The sequence below is a fragment of the Montipora foliosa genome, chromosome 2 (assembly GCF_036669935.1).
Source record: "Montipora foliosa isolate CH-2021 chromosome 2, ASM3666993v2, whole genome shotgun sequence".
NCBI lineage: Eukaryota > Metazoa > Cnidaria > Anthozoa > Scleractinia > Acroporidae > Montipora > Montipora foliosa.
In genome coordinates, this window is record NC_090870.1 from 6,782,874 (window position 1) to 6,795,373 (window position 12,500).

Sequence of the window (12,500 nt, forward strand, 5' to 3'; positions counted from 1 at the left end):
CCAAAGTTCCAACAAATAATAATAAGGGCGTTTTTCCAACTGTTGAACATGGATGCCTCGTTGCTAGGCGACAAAACGAAACTATTGTCTGAGGATCTCCGGAAAACAACTTGAATTGGATGTCACTCAAAGCAAATAAGGAAATCTTGCACAATTCCAAAGAGACTTGAAAGTCCACATAACTTGCATGAAGTGCGAGTTTTATAGAAGAGAGGTTTTCACGGCACATTTCTCGATGGAACTACGATCTAACTCTAACTTAATCTTTCTTCTTTCACTGAAATCATTTTGTTATGGCTGCTAAAAGCAAGCCTGAATAAATAACCTCTGGCAGTATGTGATTATGGTGAATAAAGCCACCCGTCGATGGTCCAGAGCAATTTGCGCAGGCTTTTTAATGATTAATGAAGTTAAAACCTTGAACGCCAATAAGACATTCGGCCGTTCTTATGCTCAGTGGACATTTCATCTGAGTTTTGGACTTCAGTCATCTGAACTGCAAAATAGCTCAAACTGCAACATGAGTGCGACCACCCTTCTGGCATTTCTGGTGCTGTGCATTCCTGTGGCTTGCGCAAGTAAGTGTTCCATGTTGTATTCCTCCTTTTCTGTAGAATGTTTATCTTACCTGACGTTGCTTTTGGGTGTAGTCGCCTAAGCCGCCATAAGATTATTACCTCTTAATCCGCACAGCATGTCTAGTACATAAACATCTCTTCTTTCGATCATTTAAAAGAAATCTTATAATCCGGACCAATGTTCATTGGATTACACATTTTATATGAGACAGAGGCATGCCGTTTAACTGCAGCTGGCAATTTCTGAAATGTGCCTTATGAATGTTAATTTGCAGTCGGAAAATGCTTTGAAACCCTTTTAAGTAAAAATGCTCTTTGTAATTTGAAAAGTCAACTATAAAGTAGCTGTAAGTTATTGCTTGCAATACTCAGTCACTCAGTTTTTAAGAATGTAAGTATTGTTGCAAGGTAATGTATCGATCTCTGATTAATAAACGAATTTTTTTAGTATGCACGAAAGAACCGACGGTGGTATTGAACCCTCCAAAAGCGGAGCTGTTTCACGAGTTTATCCTTATAAGATAATTCAAACCGCTGTTAAGTTACAATGGGACATTTGAGCAAATTTTAACTGTCCATAGATTGGTCAACCAGCGAGTCGAATTGAAATCATCTTTTTCATAACTGAAAGAAGTGAATGTCACTCTTACTGCTAAATTAAACTATCAGTGATAGTTTAATTTTGCAGTAAGAGTGACATTCACTTCTCACCCAAATTATGACTCCCATAGCAACAAGCAATAGCCGGAATAAATGCACCGAAAATGGCAGCAAAGCGACGCCTAGAGACCTCTGGTAATCAGATAAGGATGAAACTTTCTTTAATAACCGGTCGGGAAGAAATGACATGTCGTGCGATCTTAGCAGCTGTAATGAAGACCATGCCCATTTAGCATGCGCAATGCGAGGCCTTCCTCGCTTCCTCGATGGGGAAGCCAATGTTTTCCCCAGAGTCCGCTGTTCTTTTGGTCAGCAACCAAGAACACGGACTCTGGCCACTTGCCTTGGAAGTGGCCAGAGTCTGTGTTCTTGGTGCTGACCAAAAGAAAAGCGGAGTCTGGGGACGAGATTGTGGGGAAGTCAAAGAGATATATACGTCTGTCAATAACTTCTCTTTTCTTTGACACATTCTTTATTTTTCAGAAATGTTACCTTCGTATTCCAGTCTTCAAAATTCTTACCCTGGAAATGTGGATTATGGTGGATTATATAGCGACCAGGATATCTTCAAAGCCCTCAATCTTTCCTTCTCCACTGTCAAAGACAACAACACGTGTGTACTGCGTATGAGCACAGCCCTGAATCTGAACCGAGGTCATCAAGTGAAAAAGCCTTACTACGGGAGCTCAAAAGGCACCGCCAATAACTATTACTTCTTTGACCTTAAAAAGTTTCTAAGTTACCTTGAAAAGATGTACGGATTTCCAATCTCATCCAATACAACAGATACTTTTCTCAGTGTACCAGGAATCATGTTCATCAACGTCTCACATGTCCAAACGTCGAGCGACGTTTGCAATATTCTGCTGTGGAATGGCGCGGGTTTTCATCAAGGGAAAGGTTATCTCCACCACTCTTCTATCGAGAAGGTTTACTTGTGGCCAGCTCCAGCTGGTAGGAATGAAATACATATAAGCTAGTCTTTTATAATTTCCTATAATAATTGCTTTGCACGGAGAAACAGCAAACCTCTTTCTTCCGCATTTTCAAATGTATCGTTTTTTCTTCTTCCTTTGCATTTCATGATATGTCTTGAGTTGCAGCAAGAGAAAATGAGGTGACAGAGAAGGAGGCTCCCGGTCCAGCCCTTGGGATATGTCATGTCCACGAAAGTTATTTTTAGACGAGCGGAAGTCTTCCGAGACGTCCGCATGCAGGCCAACCTCGGTCCGATGTTTGAAAGAAAATATATATTCATCAGTCTTCCACGTGCGCCATCAATTTCTCTTTTCACTAAGAACCTGAGAGCGAAGCAAGACTGCATGCGGACGTCTCGGAAGACAGACTTCCCCTAGAACAAAGACTTCCGCTCGTCTAAAAATAACTTTCGTGGACATAACATATCCCAGCCAACGCCTTGAGCCTCCCTCTCTGTTCTTCATTTTCTCCTCAGTGATCGAGTAAAGCGGCGATAAGCACATGAACAGAAATATTTCATGGGTCGTAGATTAAAAAAAAAAACATCAGTACGTAAGCATATATTGGCGGTTTTCTTATTGCTAGCGGAGAAGCGACAATATATTTTTTAAAGGGCCACCGACAACCAGTGTCCTTTGCGCGCCTTTGTTGTTGTTATTATCCGGGCAATCGAATCGGCCGGTTCGCTTCAGAAACATCCGGTGAAGAAGAACTTCTGCGAATTCGCTGTTCGATTTGTTTTTTAATCCAAACGCCTTCCTCCTTTCGTTCCATAATCTTAAGGTTGAAGTAGTGAGCCAAATAACATGGCGCTTTTCCTTCCTCGGCGGACGACCTTTCTTCACAGTTTTCATTTCGCTTTTAACACGAACACAACACCCAAATAACGCCAAAAATACAATATTTAAGCATTAAGGAAAATATTAACAAAGTTTGAAGCTACTGGGCATCCAAAACACGACGATGTGAGGCGATGGAATTTGACTTTTCAAGAAATACTAGTTTCTGTATTACAGAAAAAGGCGCCAATAGCTTGCACGCCCGCAAAGACTTGTGGTTGTCGGTGGCCCTTTAAATGTAAATTTCGAAATATAGACAGCTTACGTTTAGGCGGAAACTGAGAACGAAAGAAAATTGGGCCAGAAGAAATGTGGAACTCGAGCGCTGACCCACGCATTCAGTACAACTAGCAGCAAAATGTTATTTGCACTGCGCCATGATTTATTTACACAGCAAAGCAAGCACGTCCCCGCAGTCTTGTGTTGTCATTACAACTCGAATCACCCTTTTGGTACACTGCGAAGCAACTGTTTTAACGCAACAAAACAAGCTACATACGCCTTCCACGCTCTTCGATTTTTCGCGCACTCCCGGATTTCTTCGCGTTGAATACTCCCGCTCTCTCATTTGCCCTTCAAACACAGGCCTGACCAACCTTTTAGTGATTAAAAAACTGTGGACTTTTCTAATTTTTTAGTATGATGGTCTGTTTTTCATGGCTTCAGGTGGGTGTGGCATCAATTTGAAAGTAGAACAATCCACCTGTTTCCCGTCAAAGTCAAAAGTTGAGCTAAAATCTGGAAAGAAGATTTCTATGAACGAACTCGATGTCGGCGACTTGGTCAAAACTTACTCGAAGGAGGGCGAGGTCAAGTTCAGCCCAGTGATTACGTTCCTGGACCAAGACGTTGATTACAAAGGTTATCTGCTTAACTTGTTGATTTGCGTCCTTCAAGTTGTTCAGTTCCACGTTTCCATCTTTCTATTTGTGCATCAATTCTCTTAATTCAAGCAGGAAGCAGAGCGGCCCTGTCGAGTAGGGCGCTTGCCTTGAGTTCCGGAGATCCCGAGTCCAGGAGAGGTTCTGACCACTGATAGAATTTGTTCCTGGTAGTCCCAGGTTCATCTTCTCAGCTGTACTTGGAAATAGCCAACTGGTTTGACTTCGGCCGGTTGGGATTCTTAACAGTTGTTGTTGAATGTTACGTTCTGTCGTGATTGTGTTTCATTGGCCCTGAAAAGCCCCCATGGGGAGTGGTCAATTAAGTATGTATTGTATTAATTCCTTCCAACGAAAAAATACCAAATACCCCTCAAAGTAAGTTCCTTGAAGTAATTCATAAAGTGACTCTACTCATTCACTCACTCATTCACTCATTCACTCGCACGCTCACTAACTCACTCCTTTCCTGCCTTTTCTTTCACTTATTTTTAATCTTTTTTTTTTTTCTCAGGCCACTATTACACCATTTCCACCGCGTGTGGCAATGAAATAACGCTCAGTGAAGCCCATCTTATCTTTAAGATGACTCCAACATCATATGATATCAAAAGTGACTTTGTCCATGCCTCGCAAGTGAGACCCGGTGACTACGTTGATGTTCATAGTCGTCGATATGGGCGCTTTCCTGAGATGGTGATATCGATCTCGGTTGCCGAGCAAAGGGGCGCCTTTGCACCAGTTACCGAGGAGGGTACCATGCTCGTGGATAATGTTTGGGTATCGTGTTACGCTGACCTTGCAGATCATGATTTGGCCGACACACTGATGACACCATTGAAGCGGCTCTACGGCCTTGCTCCTCATGTGTTGGGACCCAGGGGAATGTACGTCCACAAGTACCTTAAAGGAGTTCTTCGCCCCATTGGTGTGAGGATCTTTGGCGAAGAAACGTTTTATCAGAATACTCAAAAGAAGGTCTTGATTGAAGATGACACCTCCACTGAATTACTATTGATAAACAAGGACGACGAGTGATTATATAACACAAGTTAAACGTTGATGACAAACGCGCTCAGATCGATTATAAAAGCAGATGAAAAAGTAGTGTTTGTTGTCGTTCACAATACTAAAGCAGCTGTAGACAAAATTTAGTTACAAATTAAACGGCCCACTTATCATGAATTTCAATTCTCTTTTTGCACAAATCTTGGCAAGGTTCCACCCATTAAAAGCCCAAAAGTTGTTTGGACTCGACAAGCCATTTTTTCATTTGCTGTACCCCTATTTTCTATGAACGCAATGAATGCACATTTGAAATGCGGGTTATACACGAAAGAGAGAAGTGATCCTCGAACTTATTTGGACAATTTAGGCAGTTGTCTCTTATAGACACCTGAAAAATTCAGGCTGCTTTGACGGGATTCCAATCCATGACCTCTGCCATGCCGATGCAATGCTGTACCAACTCAGCTATGAAGCCACTCAGTTGTGAGCAGGGTAATTTGTTGGACTTCATAGAGCGGTTTTCAATTGAGTGTCGAAAGTAATTAGCGAATTACTTTGGTTTTACATTACTTCACTCGGTGATTGGTTCAAAGTTCTCGCGCCACTTTTTCAACCAATCAGAAGTGAAACCGAAACCAGTCGTGGCTCGCGCGTGCACATTTTCCCGCGCTTTGTGTCGGCTACATGAAATTATACTTCGATTTGTGATTGGTTTACTGAATTGTCTACGTCCTTTTTGATTGGCCAAAGTAATTACTTTGGTATTGGTTTTACGACACTCAATTGAAACTCGCTCTAGCTCAGTTGGTATAGTATTGCACTGCCATCGCAGAGGTCATAGGTTTGATTCTTGTTGAAGGCGCCTGAACTTTTCAGGTGTCAGCTATAAAAGACAACTGCTTTAAATTGTCCAGATAAGTGTAGCGAGGATCACTACTCTCTTCACTGATCTATTTTTTATGCTATCTACTAGCTTGAAATTATTCAGCGGGATTCTTGCCGCGATAGCAGCCCTAGACTGTTAGGTCTAAACTTTTTTTGCAAGCATTTCGTCAGGTTTTTAGAAAAAATAAAAACGTTGTTCACAAGCCTTGGTCAATCCGTACTGAGAAAGACGGCCCAGTGTTGTGTGTTCGAAACCTGCATTTGGTCATTTGTTCACGTAGTTGTTTAAGAAATGTATTAACATGCATGGCGCTAGTGCAACGCAATTACTTTTATTTCCCTACGGCATCGGCAGCGCCAAGAAACAGAAATATCACTGGCTCAACGAGGAAAAGTTATAGTGCTGCACGTGGCGCGAATTTTAGCACATTGCTTTCCCTTACTCTGTAGAAAGACCGAAGTTAAAAGAATAGCGCCAAGTTAGATATTTGAGTGACGTTTTCGTTGAAGTGACGTCGCCGTTCTCCGCACGCGTTTCCAACCCGTAATGCGGCTAACATAATTATTAATTATTGTAGGATACAGGGAATAGTCCATTGATGATTTAGTTATTGTTGAGCTTTTGTTTAATTTTAAGATGCATGTTTATGAAAAGATATGAAATCCACAAAATTATGATAACCTTACCGATAATTTTCATGCTTTCTAGTAATTAACAAATACTAGATTCAGTAATAGAAAACGTCAAAATGTGGTAAGAACACACCACATTTTGACGTTATTTGTGATCCATTACTGAACAGACGCACGGCAACATGGAATCTGTTTGATATAATAAAGAATTTAAAAGTTTTTAATGATGACATTAGCTATGCGTCTCTCCTCTAAGGGCCTGGCCAACCGGGAAACGTTTGGCGTTTAAAAAACATCAAGCATTGTTTGGTGACCAACCATTTTATAATTACCGTTTGGCCACCTTGTTTGGTGCTGTTTGGTCGTGTATGATAAAATTTGAAGGCCATCAAACATTCGATCAAACACCGTAAAACATTTCTTTTGTTCTCGTGTTTGATCACAGGCATCCCAAGCTCGGTATACGATTTATAAACTTTGTATGGGAAAACATACTTTGAGCTTATAAATGCTAAAATAAGCTGTAAATGTAGAAATAAACTTCACTTACCTCTACGTACAGTTGTCCTTGTCTTAGACGGCTTTGTAGCTTACGAATTTTTGCGATGTCGTTAGTGGTCATTTCCTCTCATATTTTCCCATACAAAGTCTATAAATCGTACAACCGAGCTTGCACTGCCTGTGGTTTGATAGACGAAGTTTTGTTCGTTTGGCCAGCCGTATCAAACATGTTTGGCGCGTGCATGCGTTCCACGCTTGCTCAGCCGCTTGTACCCATGTGTTTTTTACGTTTTTGAGAACCATAGTTCTTTTCTTGTGGAATTTGATCTGAGTGAGATCAAACATGTTTTAGCAGTTTGGCCACTCACTTCAACATCATCATGTTTGGTCACCAAACAATGATGGATGTTGTTTAAACGCTAAACATCTGCCGTTTGTCCAGGCCCTAACAGATCATAGGTACGGACTAATGAAAAGTATATAACCTTAAATTGAACACAAAGTGATCAAATGATTTTTTAAAGCCTTTAAATAAAGAAGCAATTCCTATGATAAATATCAAATGCAATGGTGTCCCTCAATGCTCTTGTTATGACAAAAGAGGGGTGTCAAAAAAAAAAATTCCATCATCCGCGAATATTTTTTCGCCTTTTTACATTTTTCCCATTTCCCGTTTCCCATTGTTACAATATATGTATAATTTTGTATAGAGGAGCAAAGTCAAATTAACCCTAACCCTAAGACAGTCCTCAACACAGTGTGTGGTTAAAATACTACTATGATAAAAAAAAAACACTCCTTGTTTTTCTTCACGTTTTGAAAGTGTGTTTGCACTTAACACCTGACTGTCAAAAGTTAGAGCTTTGGTTTTTATCCAAAGGCTGTTTACTTTGAGTGCAAGTTTTGGATTTCACGGTCCGTTATTGCTCACGTTCAAAACTGACCGCCGGATTGGAGGTCAGAGGGTTGGATCTAAGAAAAAAGTGACAATATTTGGCAAGAGCTCACTCCTGCATTTACTCGCGCACTAGCTTAAAATTTATTAGAGTATTAACTCCCGTGCTGCATATTAATTCAGCCGATTTTAAAGTTAGTAATGGCGGCCCTTTAAATAGGGAAATCAAGGCATAAAACTTGGGTCACTTAGGCCCCGTCCAAACTAATGCGTTTTCCTTTGAAAACGCATACATTTCGATACGTTTAGGCGTTCTGACCAAACTAAAACACTGAGCGGATTCCTCTAAACCTAATCGCTTTGAAAACGCTCTCGAATGTGGATGCAAGGGAAAACGTATACACATCGTTTTAGCATGGACAGTCGAGAAAACGATGACGTCATCCGCCCCTCGTGAGTTGTATGCAGACTTTGAAAACATCGCTGATGAAAACACGCTTTACCCGATGTTACCAGCAAATATTCGGTATCTTGTTTGGAGCTTAACCTTGCATTGGCTTTTGATAGAAGAAGAAGACAATTTGTTGTTTTCATCAAGATCTTCCCTTTTATAGAAGATTTTGGAACATACACAAGCGAGTCAACGCGAAGTTGTTTGCAGTTTTCAAACTCGCATTGGCGTGAAATGCCGAAAATATCCGTATCTCTTTCAAGCATGCACACATTCTTCAACCTACGACACAGCATGTCATTAGGCGTTTTCGAGCGTTTTAATTAATGTGGACAGTTGAAAACGCTGCGGTAGTGTGGGCGCGGATCAATCGATGCGTTTTCGATGACACCGAAACAGAATACTTTTAAAAACGCATTCGTATGGACGAGGCTTAGTGATTAGATAGCATAATTTTGAAATCAGAAGAAAAAAAAGAATTCATTTTTTTTGGTCATAATAGCACTTTAACTTAAACAATTATTCCGTTCGCGCTTGTGTAATATGAGACTAATTATAGCCAACTCGGCGCTACGCGCCCCGTCGCGGGCTAATTACCATTAGGCTGATTTAGCAACAGAACAGGAACCTCAATTTGGCGACGGGAGAACGCGCGGAATACTCTGGATTCTACTCTAATCTGACCTAATATGGAAAATTTTCTGCGGGCGCCGTCGTCAACTGACGTTCCCGTTCCGTTGCTAAATCAGCCTATTTCCTATCCAACGCGCGCTCATGGAATAACTAGTAAATATTTTATGTGGAGGTGTCCTGAATGTCAAATTCGTGAATACTCTCTTCCCACTCAGCTTTGTCCGGATCTGTGGCACCGCTCGCCATGGCATACTCGACATACGTGACGTGTCCCTGAGCATCCACCAGTACCACTGTATTTGTCCTGGTAAATAAACAAATAAATAGTATAGTATGTATAGGAAATCGTATGAACCTGCTCGTGCATTTCATGATTTATGGGCACGAGTGATGTTTTGAAAGTTCTCAAAATTGCACTCGCCTACGACTCGTGCAGTTTGAGGACATTTAAAACATCACGAGTGACCATAAATCACGAAATGCACGAGCAGGTTCATACGATTTTTTATTTATTATATTCTCAACAAAATTACTCAAACGCGCTACTTTGTTCGTGCTCGTATTCTTCCAGTTTTGGGTTTAGTTTTCTTTCAGTCGCCCATGTTTGTCCGACATTCAACCAGGTCTGTGTAGCTTTCAACGTGTTTTTGTTTTTCGCATTTTCTTTAAGTTGCTCAACGATGTTTTGGTTTGACAAAAAGCAAACCGATTGTCAGCCATTTTTTCTCACTTTGGTGTTCAAATTTGGCGCTTCCCCGGTGTTTCCATAGCAACTTCCGTATTGCACTCTATAACCTGGATTGCACTCTATAACCTATTTATGCATTCGCCATTGGCCAATCAGAAACAAGATGTTTTGTTGAGTATATAGTATAGTATAGTATAGTATATACATATTGACTAGTACAGCACAAAGATAGAAAATAGCAGCAGGTATTGATTTTTTGCATAATAGAAAGAAGAGATCAAGATTACAAGGTAACAATAAAGCAATTTGAGGCGAAGGGTGATTTGATAGTCAAGTCAATTTTCATTTTCACCCACACAAACAATTAATCATTATTTTTATTTATAGAGAATTGATGTTAAGACAATTTCAAAATCTAAAACAAGGTAATCTTAAAGTTATTTTTCGTGACTATCGGCGAATCAAATCTTTCTTTGCCTACAAAGATCGGTTGTATCGTTCCCAAAGGTCGAAGGTTGTTTACAAGGCAAGTTGTTGGGATTGCGATGACTTCTACATCGGCAAAACGAAGCGCCTACTACAGGATAGAAAAACAACATTTTAAAGCGCTCTCCAAACATGAACACACATCAGCTATTGCTGATCGTATTATGACTACTGGACATAACATAAAATGGGAACATTTTGAAATTCTCGCGTCTGGAAAAACTGATTACCATTGCACGAGAAACCTTGTTTATACAGGAATTGAACCCGAATTGAACCCACATACGAAACGTCAAGTCAGATTTCATGAAATGCATTGCTTCACTATGTTTATCACAGCTTCATGTGTTGTTTTTCTTATAAGGTAATCACTGATAGTTGAAATAATACAATAATTGTGCCAAAGTTTGGGACACCCAACGCAAAGGAAAATATAGTTTATTTAAGTAACAAAGTGCTGACAAACAATTTAGTGTAAAAAGTGTTTCTTCGTGGACTAACTACTAACTACCTACTCACTACCTTCCACAGACATAATACTGTCGTAACCAGCGATCATCGAATTCTTTACACTTTTTTCTAAATTTGGGAAAAGGAATAATTTGTTTGATATTAATCAGTAATGAATTCCAAAGGTTAGTACCAATGTAACAAAGAGAGCGAATACCATATTGGGTAATTTGGACTGAAGGGAAAAACAGATCTTGATTAAGCGACTGAGGGGTAGCGTATGAATGAACAGAGCATATTTGCTTGAAATAATCAGATATTTCAGACAATTATATGGCAAGCGATTCTGAATTCTCATGCTAAATGGAGCAGTCTGACTGGCTGGTTTTCGGTCGGGATTTTACAGTACGGACCATTACCATGGAAACGCTTCGTTTCTCTCTTCCGGGAAATTGAATATAAATAAACTTGAATATGAATAAGCGCGTGCTAATTGCTAATTATCGAAAAAGAAAAAGTTTACAGGTAAAGCATGGTTTTCACCAGCGACGCAACCAAGCGAGGAAGCAAGCAAACACAAGCGCAGCATAAGTAGCTTACCGGTATGCTAAGTGAAAACGAACGTCGACACAAGCGTAACTTTTCATCAAAATCAACCACCGCCATCCGCCATTTTGTTCAAATGATCTGGAACGAGTGCTTTTATTGGCCAGACACGGCCAGACGTAGGATATTTCCTTGTGCTTATGTCGGGTTTCGTTTTGACACTGCATAAGGAGAACCCAAGCACAAGAAAAGTTAAAATTTTAACCCTTGTGTTTCTGCTGGTGCTTGTGTTTATCAGTTGCGTCGAGGTCGTTTCCACGGTGAAACGGGAGCTGTTATGCTTGCGCTTGTGCTTGCGCATGCGTCGCTCTCTGGTGAAAACCAGGCTTAAAGTGCCTATCACCTCAACACACTTTTCCACTTTATCGCGAATACATCGCGTTATTTTGAAAAACCTTTGAATGAAATTTCACTTTTTACTGGCTTTGAAAGACAGGAAAAGTGGTCATACTTTGATCAATAACCAAACAATGAAGGCGGGGAATGGGCTCGATACCGGAGGGACCTCACAAACTGCTTTGCCTTGAGAAAGTTCTTTGAAAACAGCGATGCAAATTAATTTGTGACCTCAACCCGGTATCGAACCCATCATTTCCATTCATTGCTCGGCTATTGATCAAAGTATGATAACCTTTTCCTGTCTTTCAAAGCCAACCAAAAAGTGAGAATTGATTCAAAAGGTTCTAAAAACAACACGATGCATTTGGGATGATTTCGGAGAATAAATAAAGTCGAAATGTGATTTGACGTGATAGGCACTTTAAGGGACCAAAGAGTTCTCACGCCAAGGAGTAACACGAAGTAATCCCACATATTAATAAATACCTTGTTCCGCAATTCATCTCTTTGTAGTCCATAAAGATTGATCGACATGCATCTACTAAGTTCATGTGTTTCTCGTCATTTGGGTCATCTTGCAGACTAAAACAACTTCTATCTTCCTCGCAGCTAAAAGATCTAAAGAAAGAAAGCGCACCGTTCACTTTAAGCTGGTAGTAACCTGCGATCAGGCCCATTTTTAGCTTCGCCCATATGTTCTCTTATGTCGTCGCTCGCTAAAATTGGGCCTGACCAAAAGTCTCTCAAGAATTCCGGACGGTCGGCCAAATTTTGGCCGACTAAACTCGTGATCTGATTGGCTGTTGAAACGCCGGAAGTGAAAATGCTATCGTGATTGCGCGGAGCTCTCGCGAAGTCCTCGAGACTAATCCGCCATAAGTGTACGAAAAAATTTGCTCCCTTTTTTTCTTACAATGCCGTGGACGGTGCAACTTGATTTTATTTGTATAAATGGAGATATGCCATCTGAAACATCTCATAACTTGTCC

General features: G+C 40.5%; 2 protein-coding genes across 2 annotated transcripts in view; one reads left to right on the forward strand and one right to left on the reverse strand.

Annotated features, from left to right (window-relative positions):
- Positions 1–7,521, forward strand: part of LOC137992256 (uncharacterized) — a 7,879-nt gene extending 358 nt beyond the window's left edge. The window contains exons 1-4 of the mRNA XM_068837474.1: positions 1–578; positions 1,722–2,192; positions 3,722–3,916; positions 4,451–7,521. The exon at positions 1–578 is cut by the window's left edge and continues 358 nt beyond it. Of these exons, the coding sequence (XP_068693575.1) occupies positions 344–578; positions 1,722–2,192; positions 3,722–3,916; positions 4,451–4,974 (1,425 nt within the window). The 5' untranslated portion in view covers positions 1–343 and the 3' untranslated portion in view covers positions 4,975–7,521. The remainder of the gene's footprint in view (positions 579–1,721; positions 2,193–3,721; positions 3,917–4,450) is intronic.
- Positions 7,522–7,710: 189 nt separating this feature from the next.
- Positions 7,711–12,500, reverse strand: part of LOC137992257 (transport and Golgi organization protein 2 homolog) — a 17,469-nt gene continuing 12,679 nt past the window's right edge. The window contains exons 3-4 of the mRNA XM_068837475.1: positions 11,998–12,129; positions 7,711–9,246 (exon numbers count right to left, since the gene is read on the reverse strand). Of these exons, the coding sequence (XP_068693576.1) occupies positions 9,105–9,246; positions 11,998–12,129 (274 nt within the window). The 3' untranslated portion in view covers positions 7,711–9,104. The remainder of the gene's footprint in view (positions 9,247–11,997; positions 12,130–12,500) is intronic.